The 21,530-nt window shown below is 37.8% G+C and overlaps 1 protein-coding gene across 47 annotated transcripts in view; it reads right to left on the reverse strand.

Annotated features, from left to right (window-relative positions):
- Positions 1 to 21,530, reverse strand: part of SORBS2 (sorbin and SH3 domain containing 2) — a 232,794-nt gene that overhangs the window by 104,609 nt on the left and 106,655 nt on the right. For 21 of the 47 annotated variants that reach the window (XM_070068380.1, XM_070068379.1, XM_070068413.1 and 18 more), the window contains 2 exons: positions 6,287 to 6,336; positions 1,823 to 1,915 (listed from right to left, as the gene is read on the reverse strand). The exons of 12 other annotated variants lie outside the window; for them this stretch is intronic. In XM_070068380.1, the coding sequence (XP_069924481.1) occupies positions 1,823 to 1,915; positions 6,287 to 6,296 (103 nt within the window). In that variant the 5' untranslated portion in view covers positions 6,297 to 6,336. Of the gene's footprint in view, positions 1 to 1,822; positions 1,916 to 6,286; positions 6,337 to 21,530 lie in introns of those variants that run through there. 14 more of the 47 variants (XM_070068415.1, XM_070068402.1, XM_070068388.1 and 11 more) reach the window with 3 other exon arrangements.

A 21,530-nucleotide genomic window follows, 5' to 3' on the forward strand; every position in this document is an offset into this window, starting at 1 on the left:
ATGCCATACTTCTGAGGCATTACACTTTTCTATCAAATAAAATGCTATGACATTGCTAATACTGTCATTGGCCCTCCAAAATGGCAATGTCTAATTCAATCTAACACTGCTCCTTTATAGGTAGTTTTATAAACAACAACAAGCTGGCATTTTGTAGCCTGTACCACTTCCTAGCATGTGCATCAGTGGTCCACACCTGAGAAACCTGGACTGGCATTTTACCTTATCAACAATATTCATGGCAGAGATGTTTCAATTACATGAGGAGCCCCATCTTTTATTTATTTTCTTTCTTCCTTTGATTTCTTTTTTCCATAAGGTATCCAATGTAAACATGTCTGTAGACCTTCTAACATGTTTTCATGTTCATATACTCATGAGCAAATATGTATAAATACATTTTTAAACCACAATGAGATGACACTACATTCATTTCAATGCAACCTGTATTTTCTTTTAACTCAATATATTATGGAACATCCTGACTTAAAATTTATACTTGGACATTGACATTCGTTTGTGTGTTGGGGGTGGTAGATGGAAGTGGCATTATTCACTTGGAAGTTGGTTTTTGCTTAATGGATCTCGGTAGTTTAGGACAAAGGGGCTTTAAAGTGAAATTGAATATTTAATCAACTGCTAAATGTATGCATGTAAGAGACTGTGATAAGCACAGTGAGAATTAAAATTACTTAAAGACTCTCTATCCCCTTTTTACTTCTGCTCCCAAACCTATTATCTTCTACATAGGAAATAAGGAACCTCTATCTGCAACTAACCATCAAGAATCAAACCAAGCAACCAAGCAGTCAGCAGAAGCTCTGGGTCTATTTTAGAGCTAAAGACAGGGGGCCTCACTAGCTTGCTTGGATTTTCTGCCATTGCTGTCTCTCCTCTTGATGCAGATGCTGCTGGCACGCTTAGGTAAATCATTACAGACATTATGAAGAAACCCATCACTATATTCTTAGAAGTGTATGTTTGAACTACATTGGTTCTGTTTTATTTGTATTAATATCACATTAACATGAGAATTTATGAGAACTGTATTGTAGTAATTATCATACATTTGCTGTGACTCCAAGAAACTAAAGAATTAAGTAGTTAATAAATTACTTTAAAAAGAAAGGTTATATAAATTACCTACTAAGTTTAAAAATGCAAATAAAGAGACCCATGTTGGTGAATACTGAAATGTCACACTCTCAAATACTTTCTAGAGTATATTTGTATCTGTGCATGTCACTCTTAATTAGTCAACATTTTGGTATATTTTAAAGCATAGATTAGAAGGATTTTTGCTGATTGGATTAAAGGAAGGGTAAAGTCTTATTCAAAACTAATATTCTAAAATTCTGTTTGCAATCTTTGGTGAAGAAGGGAATTAAGATTCAATTTCCAACAAATCCCTCTTGTTGATCCTTTGTGTTCCTATTCCACAATAGTGTTTAGGCAGAAACTGACAAAAAGAGCATGTGAATTATCTTAATGAAATATTATGTTACTTTGGTTCATGAGGTAACAGAAACTTAAATAGTTATTAGCAGTTACTCAACATATTTTTGGCAAGTGACTGTTGTTTTAAATTAGATTTTTAAAATGTTTTCTACAAGATATCAATTTTCTTGACTTCTTATTTTTAGTACAGGAACAGTCAGGAGGGATCAGAGCTATTCTTGGGACAAGAAAAATAAGAACTCTTGGGGGTATCTGAAAGGTATTTCCAGCTATTTGATTTATCCAAACCAGCTCATTCTGGAAAGAGAGAAATGTCAGGTAAAGCCATTCAAGTGTGACATTCTGTGAGTTAGTGATATTATACCTGCAGCCAATAGGTTTGGAGAACTTTGAACTCTCTTCACAGATGTTAACGTAACAGACATGGCGGCACGTTTGCGAGCACACCCACCGCTATCTGGAAGCAAAAAAATGAAATAGCAGAGGCCAAGGCAACAAGGAAAGCACATGCAACATCATGCGTTTTAAGTGAGATGTGCCAGACATCCATGAGAAAGATGAACAGTCGGAATTAGTAACCATGGGACACAGCGGCAAATTTCATACCTACCCCCAAACTGAAACCAGCAAAACAAAAGAAAAAAAACAGTCTGTCTCAGAAATAGATGCCAGTGCCTTAGTGAAACAACAAAAGATTTTGTAAGTAACATTTTATGGTTTTCCTTGAATGAGAACCCAGGCACAGAACTTAACTCTGTTTACACTATTTAAATTCAAGTCATACTAATCTACAAGCAGTGTAGCTTTATTTCAAATTAAAATTTAGTGTGATAATTTTTTATCTTTCATTTAGATTTTACAGCATTGTAGATATTGAGATTTCTGAAGATAGCTTGAGTATTCTTACAGTAAAAGTTTTTAACTAACATAGGCATGATACATTGACATGATTTATAAAACACACATGGCATTATGGAATTCTGTGTCTGCAGTTATTATTAATAAAAGGCAAAAGACTTATATGATCTGAAGAGAAACCAGAGTTATGGAAATAGACTGATAAAAATCAAGGAATATCGATATATATAGCATTTAAATGATGTTGAAAGAGTAATTTATTGCTTTCATATGTTTGAACAATATGTGTAGCATGAGATATATATTTCCAATTATTCAAACCACAATGGGAAGTGAATTAAGTGCAAATGCGTGTCACTTTAATGTCAGAAATTTAGACTTCTAAATTTGGAAGGCAGGTCTTTCTAAAATTGGAAGGTGAATGTTCTAGTTATAAGTAGATTCCCGTTCTATTTTCACATTCCTTTTTAATATAACATATGCAATAAATAGTTTTCTTCATTCCTGTCATTGTGCTCATTAAGTCAAAATAAATTCAAATAAGTCTTTTGGAAGTTATGATAATAAAGACAAATAATATGAGTAAAATCATCAATATGAGAACATCATGATCATATATTGTCACATATTAATTCTACCTTTTCTTTAATTCATAAGGAAAAAATCTGGTATATTACATATGAGAGAATTTAGATTAGAAAAGATGCTTAAAATAAAATATGAGTAAATTATTCCTAAAGGTGTTAAAAATAGTAAGATCAATGCATATCAAAATTGGTGAGTGCTTCTCATATCAACATATGATAATTTCTAAATTAACAATTTCCTCACATCGAAAGTAATTAAACCAGAAAATTTACTTGAGCAACAAAAAAAGAAGGTAAGCCAAATGAATTACACACTGTAGGTAAGAACTAAAGAGAAAGGCACAATGGTAGAAACTCACAAAATCCAATAGTATTTCAGCAAATTAGACAAACTAAAAACAGGTATGAGACACAAATATGTCTGCTGAAGTGGAGGTAAGGATAGTGGGTACATGGTATTGAGTAGCTATTGACTGACCTCAAAAGGGTATATAGGCAAGAGTGTTGAAAGTGAACACTAACAGTGCTCTAAGGTGGATTTTATTTCCTAGTTCTTTTAATTTTGAATATCTGGAAACAAAAAGAGGGAGTAAAAGTAGAAATTCCAGAAAGAAAAGATCCAGGGTCACTGGTCAAATCGATGATGCTCCAACTGAGGGCCAACACGCCTCCAGATACCTCGGTGAATTTACGGACCTGTAGGGGGATATTTCACATTTTTGAGGAGAGCAGAGTGATGTTGTTGGACACTGCAGGAACTATTAGCTTGAGGTAGTTCAATTTCAACATAAGACTTGGTGCTGTATTCCTTTTGATGACTTCATGTTTTTGGAAAACAGCTTTTGTAATGTTGCTATGATTAAAAAAAAAAGCGAGTATACTTAAAAATCGTTTTGGGCCAGTAAATGAGAGTGTCCATATACAATCTAATTCCAAGGTCTGAGATGATTTCAGCGAGCAACAGGAGTGCTCATACCACTATTTAGTAATTGTGGCTATAAAAGATGAAATTAAATCATTGTTTTTCTTTTAATTTAAGTGTATTATTTTGTCAAGTGGTTTCTAAGTTGTTAGGACACCAATGCTCTTCCATTGTGCCATGAGACTCTGGGAAACTATTTCTACTGCTGGAAAACAATCATGGGTAGATCACAGACAGTGAATTATTTGAAGTCTTTCTGCTTTCTTCAATAGCGGAGATCTGTCTTAGAAAACAGGGGTCACAAATTCTTGGAGAGAGATACAACTTATTTTGTTTATTTTTCTACATGGTTTAGCTTTCCACTATGAGCAATGAACCACATTCTCCTTCGCCAGATTTATTATGCATTCGACTCAAAGCAAAACCCTAATTTAAAAGAGATATTTAAATCTTGGTGACTGATACATGCATATTTAAGCAGTAATATATCTCTTTAATTTTTGATAGGTGGATAATGAAGGCCAATTTTGCTTCTTTTCTATTTAGGAACCAATTTCTATTTTCTAAGTACAGTGGCAAAGTCTCTAGCTTACTCAAGCAATATTTATATATACATATACATTTTAAAGTGGTATGTTTTTATAGTAACATAGTATTCCTTTGGAATTATAAACAAAGGGTTTTAGTCATTTCTCATCACTTTCATGCATAATTGTGAATATCATATTTTACATGTATTTATATATAAGTGTAATAATCCTATGGAAATCAGCACTTTTTCCAGAGTCAAGCTCACTGACAGGATGCCTTACACTTGATCTTAGCCAAAAGGCCAAGAAGCGATGACAGGATGCCTTAAAGGATTATGTTCATACCACTACGCAGTAACTTGGCTCAAGCACTCAGAGACTCAAACAAATTTACCAATGTCTGTATGCCTACTTTGCTAATAGGAATTGAATTACATGAATAATATCCCTTCTAGAATATCTTGAATGCTATAAATATAGTATATATAGTACAATCAAATATATATATATACACACACACCTCTTTCATAATAGAAATAATAAATAGTTAAAAGTTACTCAACTAAATGAAGGATATTGGGAAGTCATGTTCAACTTCAGGCTTCAAGATGCTCCCTCGGAACAATCAGTATATGTAACTTCCTGATGTAGGCATTCTGCTGGAGTAACTGTGGTGCCACAACATGGCTTACCCTACTCTGGCTGTGGGCTCCACATTCTGTTTGTTTTCTTCAGTCTCCTTTGCCTAATAATATTTCTTATTTCACTTCCCAGGTCTAATGCTCACATCTCCAATTGTCAAAATGCCTCGGATTGATTCATTTCCAGGATTCTCATTTCTCATGGTTTCTAAGTCTTCCTCACACCCTTTGACTATCTTCACAACCCTCATCTTGCCTGCTGCTCTACACATCTATGAGTCAGCTGCATCATCAAGATCTAGACAACGTAGCACCTGTGAGGTCAGTGAGAGCAGGTCTCTGCTCAGGGGGCAGCATCGGAGGATGCGCTTGGCCTATGTCTCTATACTTGGCCTAGGGGTCAGATATTAGTTTCATCAATGGTTGGTAATCCTCCCTCTAGGTATGTTGATTATAATAAGTGTGAGCAAAAAGACAATGAGCTTGATATAAGAGGATATCTTGAGTCATCTTTTCTCCTCTGCTTATGGGGCAATTGACTAAAACAGCTTCCCAGGGGTCCTTGTAGATAGGAAATGGTATCATTTGAACACAAATGACAGCATTTCAATGAGGAAGTATTTTCCCATTTAATGCTGTATATAAAAATTTAGGGGTTTGAGGAGGTAAAATTATAAACCAAAGTATTTCTATTATAAAAAATTCATATATACATAGAATGTATCATAAATATTTACAATTAAGATTAATTCTGGATTCATACAGAGTTCAGAACAATGATGTTGTTGGGCTACTTGGAAATACTATTAGCACACTTAAAAATATAAAGCTTATGACTAGATGTGTATTATGCCTACATATTAATTAAATTGATTTTATATAAAGCTTTGGCATTCCACTTGCAAACTTTGTCTACATAGAAAGTTTATAGAATGGCAAAGTTTAAATATTTTCCATTGGAGCAACTTGCCTAAGAATTTTAGCCTATATGGAATGAAGCAGTTCAAATGCCTGTATACAAATGATGTAAATATCTTCTTAGCATTCATAGGAATTAATTTCCAAATCTGATTGGAGAAAAAGGGAGTAAGATGACAGAAAATTCTTCTTTTGATGACTGTGAGATTGGAGCACAAAGACAAAGAAATAAATTCATGACTCTAGACTACATATCTAATCAGAAGCCCAACATCAATTTAGGATCAGCAGAGAGCTAAACTAATGATTGAGGGCAATGATGATTTTTATAGAGCAAGACTAAAGAGTTTTTAACTAGCAGAGACAGCATACCTGTATTCATTTTGACCTTGGAGGGTTTGTTATTAAGGTCTTCAGTTTTCCTGTAGGGAAAAAATGATGCATAATTTGTTCACGAGCATGTGGAACAAAATATCATGAAGGTGAATTTTTATTTTTGTTTTTGGTGTAGCAATAAGTTAGTATCACAATAACATTAGTCTTATTTAAATAAGGATTGAATAAGGTGCACAGACCTTAAAATTATTTTCAAGTTCAACCAATCATTATTGATCTTATGATCATGAATTTATATTTTTGTTTATGGTGACCATTAGTAGAAGAGTGTGGAGAAGAATTTTAATTTTTAAAAATTATATGTTTTGAAAACACTTATATGAATGTTTTTGTCCTTTAAACTGGAATATACCATTGGTTATTAAGTGTCCTCTTCCAGAAATTTAAAAGGTCCCCTGGTATATTTTTGAAGCCATCACCTTATGTCCATTCATTACCAGGGAATATGTAATACATTTAATGCATAATTTGAAGACACAGTCAAGAAAGATGAGATTTGTCTCTTTTTGCTTTTCAGACAGAGAAGTAAATGACTACTACAAAATCTGCTTCTGTTTTAGTATCAGTCACTGTACTTTTTCCTAATGAAGTTGAATTGTGCTTTGCAACTGAGGGTAATACATTAAAAATGGTGCTTCTCTCAGAGGAAAGTTTTTAACATTGTGTATTTGATTACACGTGAGATGTCAGTTATTTCCATGGCATTTTCTCTAAGTCCATTTTTAGTCTTGTATATTTATCCATACCCTAAAACCAAAGAGGAAGGGCATTCTTACAAGGAAGCAAACCTTTTCAGACCAAGAGCTCTGAAGAGATGTTTAACCCCTGCTGTCCTGCCTGTATTTAAATATCCACATAAAGTTCCCCCACATAAAGCATCCACAATTTTTATACACATTAGCACTCTAGCATCTAATAATTCTTAATATTTATTCCTTATGGATGAGTAGAGATAGGGTTGCAATTAAATCACCTGTCATGATCACTTGTTGAGAAAGTCTTTTGATAAATATACTTTTTTTTTTCCAGTCTCTTAGAAGAACAGCAGCTGATTTTTCTGGCTCTCTTGTCTTTGCCAGAGCTCTCACTCACTCGTGCCTTTTGACCACTCGCCTGTGTTTATGTGTTCCTCTCAATTCCTCACCCACTATGTTGTTTCACTATGGCTACTGAAGTTCATCTCTCATACAAAGTATGCCTTTGCTCATTACCACTGTGAAATTGTCATAGTAAAATAAAAATGTGAAATCCAACTAAATATAATAATATCTATCTGTTCTGGTAGGGGAAAAAGGATGAAGTAAATATGATATGAAATGAAAATGATATGAGATATAATTATGGACCAAGAGGAGTAGGATCTCTCTCTCTCTCTCTCTCTCTTTCTGTGTCTCTCTCTCTCTCTTTCTGTGTCTCTCTCTCTCTCTCATTTCCTTTTTGCCTAGTTGAATTACTAATACCTTGGGGTTCACTAAACCAATGAACATATAGACATATAGAATGGTAAAATCACACTACTAATTTTTACCCCAATGTATTTTTTAGAGGTATAAATTGAAAACAATTCAGGTGATATCCTCACTATATGGCATTTAATTGTTGGGTCACCTGATTGTGTACTGTGTCCATCTATCCTGGAACAATACTGCAGTATGGGAGAGGCTGGGCAGAAAGCATGCTTAGAGCCTCCACTCTACTCCCGAGTAACCCTAACATTATTGTGAATTTTTTTTTTTTTTTTTTTTTTTGACAGGCAGAGTGGACAGTGAGAGAGAGAGACAGAGAGAAAGGTCTTCCTTTTGCCGTTGGTTCACCCTCCAATGGCCGCCGCTGCAGCCGGCGCACCGCGCTGATCCTGGCAGGAGCCAGGAGCCAGGTGCTTTTCCTGGTCTCCCATGGGGTGCAGGGCCCAAGCACCTGGGCCATCCTCCACTGCACTCCCTGGCCATAGCAGGGAGCTGGCCTGGAAGAGGGGCAACCGGGACAGAATCCGGCGCCCCAACCGGGACTAGAACCCGGTGTGCCGGCGCCGCAAGGTGGAGGATTAGCCTATTGAGCCACGGCGCCGGCTTATTGTGAATTTTATAGTGAAATATCACAGGCCAATTGACTTCTACAGTGATTAAGGGACCTTTATTATGCCGAACGTTTTCGGATACTTTTCACTGTATACGAATAGAGAGGCATATTTCTGTTTTTGTTTCTTTCCAGGATCACACAGGAGATGCTGCCTATTTCTGAGAAGCTGACCCTGCAGTCTTCACGTCATGTCACAGGGATACCGAGGAAGCCAGGGGAAGGGCAGTGGTCGGTACAGGAGCTTTGAGAAAGTGCTCTTGAATGTTATTTATTTTAACCTCTCACTAGCAAAACTCCTAATATGTTATCCTTAAATGGACAAAACAAATGGAAAAGCACAGCCTCAGGGGATGTCTGTGACCATGGCCCAGGCAACTTCTAAAACAGGAAGGGCTAAACAACTTCCAAAACATGAGGACTGGAGGGGCATTGGTCAAATTCCACTCTATCACTCCTTTTGGAACAAGGCAATACTTTATGTTTATCGCTGCTATAGGTTTTTAAACTGAATGACAACGATAGTATTTGGGCTGATTGAGAAAGAAAACGTCATCATTGAAGGAAGGTTAAGTCTGAGAGGGCAGAACCTGCTCATATAAAATAACAATGTTTTTATGCCACATTAGAGAATTAATGACAATATTTATTGTTTGGATTCAAATGCAGATATTTACAAAACATCCAACACTCAAGAAAATAGGATTAAGGAGAACAAAGAGGCGCCACAAATCCTTGAGCTTCTCATCTTAGAGATGTATCCTGTTACTTATAAGTGTAATTTGTGAGGTTTTAAAACTTTGCATTGTTGTAGATGTCAAGATGTGAAATGACTAACTTCCTAATCAGCCAAGACATTTTCCAAGTTGTTGAAAGAAGAGCCACAGTAATTGCGCTCTCAAGAAGAACCTGAAACTCAAAGGCTTCTTGGGTGACTAATAAAAATGCATGATTCTATTTCCATGATTTATACCAAAGCTATTAACAAATCCAGGACTGAACATTCTCTTTAGACAGTTTAAACTAAAGTGAATCTAATCTCTTTTGTTCTGCTCTGAAAAAGTATCTTTGTGCTTATGTAACAAGCACAGATTATTCCGGAAAGCATCAAATTCCTAGAGAGTTTGCATGTTACTGGAAGAAGACAGTATTTCTTAAATTGTATTAGACAGTGTTTCGTTAAGTTGTAATTTAACCAGGGCCAAGACTATGAAAACTGACCATAAAATGCAAACTACTTTGAAGTTCAGTCGGCAATCCATAAAGCAAAGAATTCTCTGTACATTAGGGTGTCAAAATGATTTTCAGTGGGCCTTTTGAGGCTGTTCTTACTTGAATTCAGTTCTTGCCCAAGTTTTTCATAAAAAGCAACTTCATAAGTAAACTGATCTGTGTATAGCCATGATTTGTTTTATGTAGGGGTCAGAGTAGACTTTCTTCCCAATATGCGCATGGCATTAGATTATGTTGGTTGTTCATGCAAGGGCAACAATACAACTTTGTGTCTATAGACCTTAATTTTACCTGAGTTTCTTTTGATCATAGACCATCTTGTTTTGGTGTTTTTTTAATTCCTTTTTTTTAGAGCTGCCTTTGTTCCCAAGCATACATCAGAGAACAAATTGGTATTTGAACATTTGAATGAAAGTTCAAAGAAGTTGGACCTTCACAGTGAGCACTAATGTGACTTCCTACTCATGAGCACACACTTATGCTCACATTTGATTATCAGGCAGCCCATTCTGCAGAGAAGCAGATTCTTTTATCAATTTTGGCCAAGAATGCTAAGTCACTTTATTTTAATAGATCTGAATTTAAACACCAAGCCATCTATAAAACTAGAGGACTAAATTTGAGCTCAGTTAATGTGAGGAGTTGCCCAAAAGATTTTCCATGGAATAATTTCAATTCAATAAATTTCTACAGTTATTTTGAAGTTGACCTATTCATAATTATATTATTCAATAAACAGGGCACATAGTCTAAGTGGTAGAAAAATATTGTAAGAGGTTAGATATTTTGAGAGATTTTAAACACAAGAATAAAAATATGGTGCATGGTGCTGTCATTGTGGCGCAGTGAGCTGACCTGCTACCTGCAAAGCCAGCACCCCATATCGGAGTAGAACACTGGTTTGAATGTCGGTTCCTCTACTTCACTTCCAGCTCCCTGCTAATGTGCCTGGGAAGGCAGCAAAGGATGGCCCAATTACTTGGGCCCCTGTTACCCACGTGGGAGCCCTGGGTGGAGCTTTGGACTCCTGATGTTTCTGCTCAGACTAACCCCTGCCATTGCGACCATTTGAGTAAACCAGAGAATGGAAGATCTATCTTTCTCTCTCCCTCACTCTCTAACACTGTGCCTTTCAAATAAATAAATGAATATTTTTTAAAAAAGAAAACTATGTGATGCATGTGAAGGTTGTACACCAGATTTTCACCTGAATTCACTTATTTACTTTGAATGGGGTCATCTGTACTCCTCTTTCTGGATAAACTGACATCAGTGCATTTCTCTTTCTCACTCTCCAGCGGTGATTAGAAGCATCCATAAACGCTGAATGATTTCATATTTCAATTATAGTCAAATGACTTAATTTAGGTTGACATTCATCTTTCGTTATCTTTTCAAATATGTCAGCATGCTGCTTTGGAAAAGTCACAGGAAAACTGCAAGGGGTTTATGGTGTCCTTTCAGTTCTGAATTCAGAAGCACAAGAATCTACCTCAACCTCTTTTCTGAATAATTCCCCCTAATTGGCAGCCTTTACATGACGCCAACTCAGAGACTCCTCCGCCTCTGAGGGGTATGTACAAGAAATATCACAGGGCTGATTGTTCATGCTCACAAGAATGCTGAATCCCTCCCAACATTCTGGAGTTAATGGTACCTGAAAATGAATCCTTAGTTCTCAGGAGCCAAATCATCCACAGCATTTATACATATATTCTGAGGTCACAGCACAGCCTATATTATTTCCAGGAATTAGGGGAAAATCATTGCTGTCAATAATAAAGAAACAAAAATGTATGACTGTGGGGAGCAACTGAGACTAGACTAAATTACTGGAACTAGGACTAATTCTATGCATCTGCTCTCCCACAATATGGCGCTGAGAGGGAGCAAACAACCTCTACGCAGCTGCCTCATCAGTTTGATAAGCTGCAGGAGCTGATCCTGCTCCTGATTGGAGGAGAGCGGCGTGCTGGGCGTGTGGGCAGCAGAGCACGGATTGGTGGAAGAGGACTATAAAGGAGGAGAGAGACAACGTGCACCAGGAACATCTGAGGAACATCTGAGCAGCCCCTGAGAGAGCCGGCCGGTGGTGTGCCGCTCCTCCGCGGAAGCGGGGAAAGTGGGGGGGGGGGGGGTGCCGCCTCTCCGCGGAGGCGGGTGGCCGGCAGCTAACCCGGGAAGGCGTCGTTCCTCCACGAATGAGGGAACGGCAGCTAACCCGGGAAGAGCCGGGCAAAAAGAACAGCGCAGGGTCCAGTGTCGTTCCTCTGCGAATGGGGAAGCGACATATGACGATATTGATTTATTTTATAAGAATATACAGTGTTTTTTGAAAAGTTCCAAATTTCCTGATACCTGGAAAATTTTTCTAAAGAAAAAACCAAACAAACACTGTATATCTTTCAAGGAAACTAGCACCTTTCCTATTGAGACTTTATAATGCAATGTTCAAAACTAATACTTACAGATTTTCCTTAGAGACTGTATTGGTGAGGAGTCAATCTCCTGGTGGATGATTCTCTTCCTAGTATTATTCCAAAGCCCCAAAGTCAGCAAATCACGCTATTAAAGAATACTGATTTCTTTTTGCTTTACATGGTTATATGACTGAATACTGCTCCAGAATCCTGCTTTTGTTATGTCCCTCAATGTTTTATTGCAGTTCTTAAGGATAACTACAGGGCATAGCCACACACAAGACATATATACAAGTGCATCTTTGTTTTTTAAGACAAACCCATTTGTTCAACTTGACAGTACAGTGCCAGGAAAATTCCATTGACTTCTATGATCAAAAGCTAAATGAGTTCCTAGAGGAAATAAATCAGATCTTCAATGAAGATCTTGTAAGCCAGACACTTTAGCAGTGAGCCATATCAGTAACTAATTAGAATATTCCTGTGACACACAGTTGAGTCATGGCATCAGGAACACCTGGATTCAAATCCCAGTTTTGCCCATTTCTAGGCATCTAAACAATTTATACCAAAGCCATTATCTTCTTCCAAGGCAGAATCAAACCTATCCCTCTCACCCACAGACAGCAAACAATTCCCAATGAGACAAACTGGCGTCATTCTCACTCAGCAGCAATTCCAATTTTTTGAAACAGACCTATCCCTATGGTTGAGTCTTAGACAATAATCTGGGAACATTACTACACGGCTTCAGATTGAAACACAGTTTATCAGGTTGTGTGTAAGGACCCTTCCAGCTCTCAATCAACCCATTCCCTCCTTAGCAACATGTGGAAATTGAAAAGGAGTTCTGCTTTCCAAGCAGCTTTTCTTTCTTCCTTAATCAGATCCTCCTTTTTGCTAAGGTTTCTGCCTCCACCCCTTCCCCCTTCATATTGCGGTTAGCAAGAGGAGACAGACCTACCGAAACAGCTGAATCAAACACTTGAACACTCGCCTCCCGGCCCAGCACTAGTCAACACTACTGAGCTAAGGGAAAGTGACACTCAAAGATGGTGCTGATTAGCTTTTACAACAATAGTTCCCATTGCCTTTGACAGCTTATAACCCACAGTGATGGTTGGAGGAAAAGAGCTGTCTATAAAATGTCACATAATGAATTGTGTGACAAATTGCAGAGTGATAACATCCTGATATGGCAGCCATTCTGCTTATTCACTGAGTGGAAATGTCTCTCCTTCTCTCTACTATTGTACAGAGAGGCACAAATGTCTGTTTTTTGTGTGGCCAGGGAGTATTATTTTGCATGATTTCATTTCTTTTTAATATATTGGGACTTTCTTTTTTCTCACAAAAATGCATTTCTATGTTGAGAAAATGCTTGATTTTTTTTTTATTTTTTTATTTTATTTTTTTTAATTTTTTAAACTTTTATTTAATGCATATAATTTTCCAAAGTACGACTTATGGATTACAATGGCTTCCCCCCCATACCGTCCCTCCCACCCACAACCCTCCCCTTTCCTACTCCCTCTCCCCTTCCATTCACATCAAGATTCATTTTCGATTATCTTAATATACAGAAGATCAGCTTAGTATACATTAAGTATGGATTTCAACAGTTTGCTCCCACACAGAAACATAAAGTGAAAAATAATAGATGATTTTTTTTAAAATGATGATGAAATCAGAGCAGACCTATTGTCATGTTTAATCCCAGTGAGAGTCAAGTTGGGAATTGATAATTTCTTTTATTTTTTAAAAGAACTATCTTCAAAATTCAGTACTCTTCTGTTTCCCTCTCCTTTTTTGTTCTTAATTTGAAAGGCAGGAGGAGAGGAAGGGGGAGAAGGTGAGGGAGAGGGAGAGGGAGATGGGGCTGGGGGGAGGAGAGGGAGAATGAATTTGCTGGTTCGCTTCTCAAATACCCGGCTGGCACTGGCCAGGCTGAAGCTAACAGCCCAGAACTCAATCTGAGTAGCAGGGACGCAAGTACCAGAGCCATCGCCTCTGCCTCCCAGGCTGCACATCAGTAGGAAGCTGGATGGGAGGTGGAATGAGGAAGTGAGCCCAGGAACTCTGATGTGGGATGCTGTGCCTTAACTGCTGTACTACAATGCCTGCCTCTCCCTCCTCTTTTAATCTAAAATGTTCATATATAGATACCAAAAACCACTTGATATGAGAAGAAATCATGAACTCCAGTTTTGCAGTTTTCCTACTTGGAAATATTAAATGCTCTGATAGGAATACAGAGATCATTTTATCTGCATTTTATTTCTTGAATTCCAGCTTCTGAAAGGGGTGTTAAAATCAATCACCTTATTTTATCAAATTCAGACATTTGAAAACAAGAGAAATAACTGCCTCAAGACCAAATAGTAACAAGTAGACAATCAAAAGTCAGCTCAGCTCCCATGACTCCGAGAGCAGACATCTTCCTGTAAGAGCCTTACTTAAGATGTCGTTTGAATCAAGATCACCCCCCTCGGAACTTGACAGTACAGTGTGTACGTGGCGAATCACATGAGGCGTTAGGTGAAATAACAAAAATATTGGAAGACAGTGTGTTAGAAGGCTCAACTGATTGATGAAAAAAATAAAGACTGTTAACATAGGAGCAAATGTTTTTCCTCTGCAACCAACAAGGAAATAATGGTTGACTATGACAAGGATTTTCTTTGTCCAATTTTTGCCAAAGTTAAATGGAAAGTGTTATTCAGCTATTGCTACTTTTTTCCTAAAAACATCTCAGAACCAGAAGTTAATCAGCATGTTTACTTAAAAGTATTTCCTTGGCAATGGTATTTTATGAAATTACTAGAGTTAATTTTGCTTACTGTTAATTGCCTGTTGAACAGTCAGCATTTTCTTCACATGCTTTCTGAACACCTGAGATAATGTTTATATAACTTAGCAATGTCAAAGTTTATTGTATACTGCCAGCATTATCATAAACTTGTATATACCTCAGATATGCAACAGTGACATTCCGATTGCTATGGGAATTAGAATTTTGTGAGAGAGGGTGATAGGAGTTTGCTCTAATTTGGTTTTTTGGTCTTAAATAATACATTTTTGTTTATCCGGAATGAAATTTATCCGGAATGAAGATGTTATCTTAAATCTTTTAATGTATATCTAAAGATAATTTGACTCAGAAAATACAAACAAGAAAATAATGGACCAAGGGGGGAAAATAGTGTCTTTAAGGATACTTGCAATTTATTAAAATTTGAAACTTCTGATTGGTTTTTAACAGTGGAAATTATATTATACTATTTTTTGATCTAATAAACATAAGTAATGCAACTATATTCTATTTTGGTTATTAAAATTATCATTGATATCAGAAATGTAATAGAACTATTATCATTTTTGTACTGCTACTCTCAGAGTACAGGAATGGTTCACTAGATTTTAGCAGAGAATTAGGCAAAATTCTTCATGATTATTCTATGTACTAAGAGTAAAAGTGCTTGTTGAAGTAAAGACAAATGAAAAATAATTTTGGGGAATACCTTCTTCTGGCTGCATCTCTTCAACATTTTTATTCTGGGGAAAAAGAAGTATCATTCTTATTGATTCTAAAGGAGGCATACAGACAAGAGAAGAGTAAGTACTATGTGGATGATCATGGCAGCATTAAACTTCATCAGGGATAAGAATGAAATCAGTATGCAATTTGGATAAACCAAATTTCATGATGGAATTGAAAAGACTTCTCAAAACCCTCTACGAAATAAATACAGAGGTTCTGTGGACTGTGAGCACATGTGACTGTTTAAAAGAAATACTTAAACTGATGCCCAAAGGAACAGTGGGTTCGTAGTCAAGGAATATTCTGGTCCCACTTTAATGGCCATGTAGAGTCCTTGTTGCCTCACTGTACAAATGTCCTCATCTGTGTTCATCCATATGCCAGCCTGGCAGGAGTCTTAGTGTCCATCCAGGCTTTTGAGTGGCCTCAATACTAAAGAGAGCCAGATGAGGCCACAGAACAATATGATAGAATCACTGTGGTAAGTGGCCATAAAAGAGAAATTATCAGTATGTACTCAGATTTTTTGTTTTGTTTTGTTTTTTCACCTCAGGGAACTCACCCCAAGGACAGTTAAATAATCCAAATTTATGCTTTGAATTTATTGGATTCCAGTTGCAACTAGAAGCTTCATATATTTCCTTAAGAAGTACCTGATTTTAAGAAACTTGATATCCAAATGAGGCTGTTTCTTTCTTTCTTTCTTTCTTTCTTTTTTTTTTTTTTTTTTGACAGGCAGAGTGGACAGTGAGAGAGAGAGAGAGAGAGAGAGAGAAAGGTCTTACTTTGCCGTTGGTTCACCCTCCAATGGCCGCCGCGGCCGGCGTGCTGTGGCTGGCTTACCACGCTGATCTGATGGCAGGAGCCAGGTACTTCTCCTGGTCTCCCATGGGGTGCAGGGCCCAAGCACTTGGGCCATCCTCCACTGCATTCCCGGGCCACAGCAGAGAGCTGGCCTGGAAGAGGGGCAACCGGGACAGAATCCGGCACCCCGACCGGGACTAGAACCCGGTGTGCCGGTGCTGCAAGGCCAAATGAGGCTGTTTCTAAATGCAGAGTTTTTAAATCATCTGGGTTACAATTCTCATCAGAGAGAATGTAACTGAGTCCATCTTAAAACTGCATTAAAGCTTCTGAATTGTATCATAAAATGGGGTTTGAGGGGCCGATGCTGTGGCATAGCAGGTTAAGCCTCTGCCTGTGGCGTTGGCATCCCATATGGGTGCTAGTTCGAGACCTGGTTGCTCCACTTTCAATCCAGCTCCCTGCTATGGCCTGGGAAAGCAGCAGAAGGTGGCCCAATTGCTTGGGCCCCTGCATCCATGAAGGAGACCCAGAAGAAGCTCCTAGTTCCTGGCTTCAGGCTGGCCAGCTTCAGCTGTTGCAGCCATCTGGGGAGTGAACCAGCAGATGGAAGATTTCTGTCTATCTCTCCCTCACTCTGTAACTCTGATTTTCAAATACGTAAATTAATCTTTAAAAAATAGGATATTTATTTCTTTTTTGTTCAGCAAAATGCCAACTTAAATGACCTCATTTATAGTTCTTACCCATTTAAATGTTCCCAGCATTCTTCATTTTTTATACCTAATATAGTCCCTCATACTCTGCCACTATTTAAAGCTAAAACTTTCACGCAATCCACCAAAAATAGGCAAGAAAAACAACATACAAATTTAAGCTTAAATTATACATTGGAGAACAGTGAAACTTATTTCAACATAATCTTTCTTATTTCATAACACCTTTATTTATTTGACATGGTGAACAAATCTAGAAATACTTGGTATGCATTTTGCTGTGATTGTTGGGCATAATTAAATCGTATTTGATCTGATCTTCAGTTTTCATTCCTTGCCTACCCCTTTTATTTATAGAAACAAAGTCTCAACTTTGTTTCTTTCATTTTGAAGCTCTTAGAAAGGCAGACATTTCCTCTTGACTCCCCAAGCACATGAAAATTCCCAGGGCAATGTGGTTTCATGTATAGGAGAGGTGGTTGCCATAGTGGATGTGGTCATACACATGCAAAAAAACTCCTACAGATCCAACCTGAGTTTCTTGTTATGTGGAGTCTACTCCAGCACTCAGGGACAGTTCTACTTCAGGTCCACAGTATTTGGTAATGGAAATCCAGAAATCAATGTAGCCATCTGTATTATACTGATTCTATTCAAATATACCCAAGGACAGCAATCACTGTTCTCTGGTTGAACATGTCACTGATGGGTGACTGATGGCTACATGCTGTTCCTGTGTCAAGATTCAGGGTAAAATTTCTGGCTCCTATTAGAAGGGAGAAAAAGATAATGGATGGACAAAATGTGAGCCACTTTCTCTTTTGTGGGAGTGCTAACTTCAAAAAAAAACTGGGGAAGATGTTTGGTGTAGCATTTAAGACACTCCTGAGACACCCACATTCTCTATCTGAGTGCCTCGTTTGGAGACCCAGCTCCATCCTAATTCCAGCTTCCTGCTGAAGTGCACCCCAAAAGGCAATGATATGGCTCACATAGTTGGTTCTTTGCCACCCATGTGGGAAATCCAGATTGAGCTCTGGGCTCCTGGCTTCTGCCCGGCCCAGTCTCAGCTGTTGTAGCAGGCATTTGAGAAGAGAGCCAGCAGATGGAAGATCTCTGTCTCTCTGCCTTTCAAGTAAAATGAAAATAAATAAAAATTTTAAAAAGAAAATACACACATACACATGTCAAGAGCAAGAGTCAGGATCCAACAACCCAGACTTTAGGGGACGTTCAGGTGCATGTTCTTAGCATTACCTTGCATTTTTTGTTGTACTGAGGTTGGTATCAGTATTAAGCCTTATGTATGAATGTGTACTCAGGTATTTCTCCATTTCTGTGGGCCCAAGATTTTTAATTTATAAAATGAAAATCTTATTTTAAAATACAAAAGCACGTACTGGTCTTTTATGATCTGAAATTTCGCTAAATCTGTTGAACTTTTTATTTATTGAAATTTAGGAGCAAACCATTAAGCTTACTTGGCAGTCAGCATTTTTAAGGTCTGTTTATATTCATTTATTTATTTGGAAAGTTTAGAGATACATGGAGAGAGACAGACAGACAGAGATCTTCCATCTGTTGGTTTGCTCATCTAATGCTGGCAACAGCCGGGCTGGGCCAGGACAGGGCCAGGAGCCAGGAACTACAGTCAAGTCTCCTATGTTGGCAGCAGGAACCCAAGTCCTTGGGCCATCATCTGTTGCCTCCCTGGCACATTAACAAGAAGCTGGATCAGAATCAGAGGCAGGACTTGAGCCCAATCACTCTTATATGGGATGTGGGTGTCCAAAGCAGTAGCTTAAACCACTGTGCCAGACTGTCCCACAGAGGGCAATATTTTAATGGTTCATTTATTAAAATTCAGAAGAAGTACAATTAAAGACATAATTCTGATAGCATCAAGATGAAAAGCGATATGGATGAACTCAAGTCATGCCAATTTCCAAGAATGTCTTCCTCCTTAGCTGCCTAGTTCACTTAGTTCCAGAAAGAAGACCTACAATATTTTCTGGGTAGAAAATGTCTTTCCATCTATCCCAGTACCCTTTCACTAGTAGTCTCAACATTAGGATTTGATCATAACTAAAAGGATAACTATTTTATAAATCTACACCAAAACAAACAAAACTTCAGTCCATAATTTGTCACCAACTTTAAAAAAGTTTTTTTTCTATCATGGATGGTGGTGTAAAATTGGAGTGACAAGAATCATCTATTTTATTTTTTTGGATTAGAATTAGAATTTACAGTAGAGAAGATCTTCAAAACAGAAATATTACAGATGTAGTTTGGCATTCCAAATGTTATATACTTTTGCGTATCTCAGAGGAAAGTCTGTTGAGCTTTGAAAAAACAAAAGGCTAAACAATCTAAGCACACTGTATTACTAATCCATATTTTCATCACATTTTCTTACTGGCTCAATAAGTCATGTTGCCACTTGTGAAATTACAATAGCATAGGAAGTTTAGTGATATTTCAAATGATTTTTCTTGTGGATGACAGCTGTTCCTTGCTTTGGTTAGTATTGAAAAATCCAGAATCAGGCTCATAAACAATTGCTAATCAGCCTGTTCCCCTTTCCAGAAGTTTGGAAATCGAATGTCTACTGACAAATCAATATTCTTGGCTATTTTTAAAGCTACCACATGATAAATGTATGATTAGTGTAAAGTGATTGAGAATGATAATCTGAAATACAGGAAAGTGTGAATTACAGAATGTGAAGAAACAATTTATTTTTCTTTAAAAATATAGATTAACTGTAGGTTCAGCAAATAATGCCAAAATGGATCCTTTAGGGTTTTATTTTAACGAACACATAAGAATCATTTGTACAAGGGGCTGGTGCTGTGGTGTAGTGGGTAAAGCTGCTACCTGCATTGCCAGCGTTCCATATGAGCACTAGTCTGAGTCCTAGTTGCTCCATATATGATCCAGCTCTCTGCCATGAGGTAGGAAAGCAGTAGAAAATGGCTCAAGTCTTTGGGCCCCTGCACCTGTGTGGGAGACCTGGAAGAAGCTTCTGGCTCCTGGCTTCGGACTGGCCCAGTTCCAGCCATTGCAGTTATTTGGGGAGTGAACCTATGAATGAGACCTCTCTCCTTCTGCCTCTCTGTAACTGCGTTTCAAATAAATAAAAAATGTTTTTTTAAAAAGAATCATTTGTATAAACAACATTAACTCATATAGAGTAAATATTTTTGAAAGGTTTATTTTATGTAGTTTAAATATTTACAGTAACACTTTGCTTAAGAAATTAGCCTTTAAAATCCTTGAAAATAAGTAGTTAAGACTCATTGAATAAATCTAATCTTTACATTGGTATGTCTAAACTACAATTCAAATATAATTCATATTTATTTGCCATTTCATGCTTGGTTCATAATATTTACTTCTCTCCAAACCTCACCCCATTTTCCTAGCATTCCCTACCTCACTGACTACTGTCATTCATTCACTAGCTAATTCATTAATTAACGATGTTGAAACCACTCTTTATTTCAGGTTTTGTGTAAGTCAGAACCCAGGGTTTATATTTGCCATTTCCTTCTCTCTCACTCTACATTCTTCAAAGCTATTTATTTATTGGACAGACAGAGTGATGGAGAGAGAGAGGGAGGGAGAGACAGAGTGAGAGAGGCCTTTCATCTGCTGGTTCACTCCTGCAACAGACAAGACTGGGCTAAGGCAAAACCAGGAGCCTGGAACTCTATCCAGGTCTTCCATGTGGGTGGCAGGGGTCTGGGTACTTGGGCCATCCTCTGATGTTTTCCTGGGCATTTTTAGCAAGGAGCTACATCAGAAGCAGAGCAACCGGGACCCACACCAGTACTCATATGGGACGCCAGTGTTGCTGGCCACAGTTTAACCCAGTGCACCAGAATGCCGGCCCCTCTGCGTGTTTTGAGAAGTAAAACAAGAGACATTTATCTCTGGAAAGGGCAATCGGATCCTAGGTCTACCCCACAGTTCATTTGGCTGAAGGGTTTGAGTGTGAGAGGACAGTATCAGTTTTATGGAGGCCGGTACAGGTGAAGCATAGTATAACACAGAATGGGAGAGACGGGTGGTCAGGATCGCTTCACGGTGATCTGGGGCTGATATCGTCATTTCAAAGTCCATACGACAGCAGTGACCACTAAAAGAATGATTTTCCAGTGGAATGTAGGTAGAGAGCAGCATGGAAAATAAAAGTAGGAGAAAAAATAGCACGCACACATGCATACCCAAGCATACAGTCACTGTTCCTGCCCAGTAGTCTTGGGCCCCTGTCTATGGATATTTTTATCTTCCTGGTGGAGTGCAAGACCACTAAAAGTCAGAGGATGTGAAAGCCTCAAAGAAAGAACCGTATCATCTTTTCAAATTTATTATGCAGCCTCTTTTTAGTTGTAGCACAAACAGTTCAAGAATACACTCATTTC

The sequence above is a fragment of the Oryctolagus cuniculus genome, chromosome 2 (genome assembly GCF_964237555.1).
Source record: "Oryctolagus cuniculus chromosome 2, mOryCun1.1, whole genome shotgun sequence".
Classification (NCBI taxonomy): domain Eukaryota; kingdom Metazoa; phylum Chordata; class Mammalia; order Lagomorpha; family Leporidae; genus Oryctolagus; species Oryctolagus cuniculus.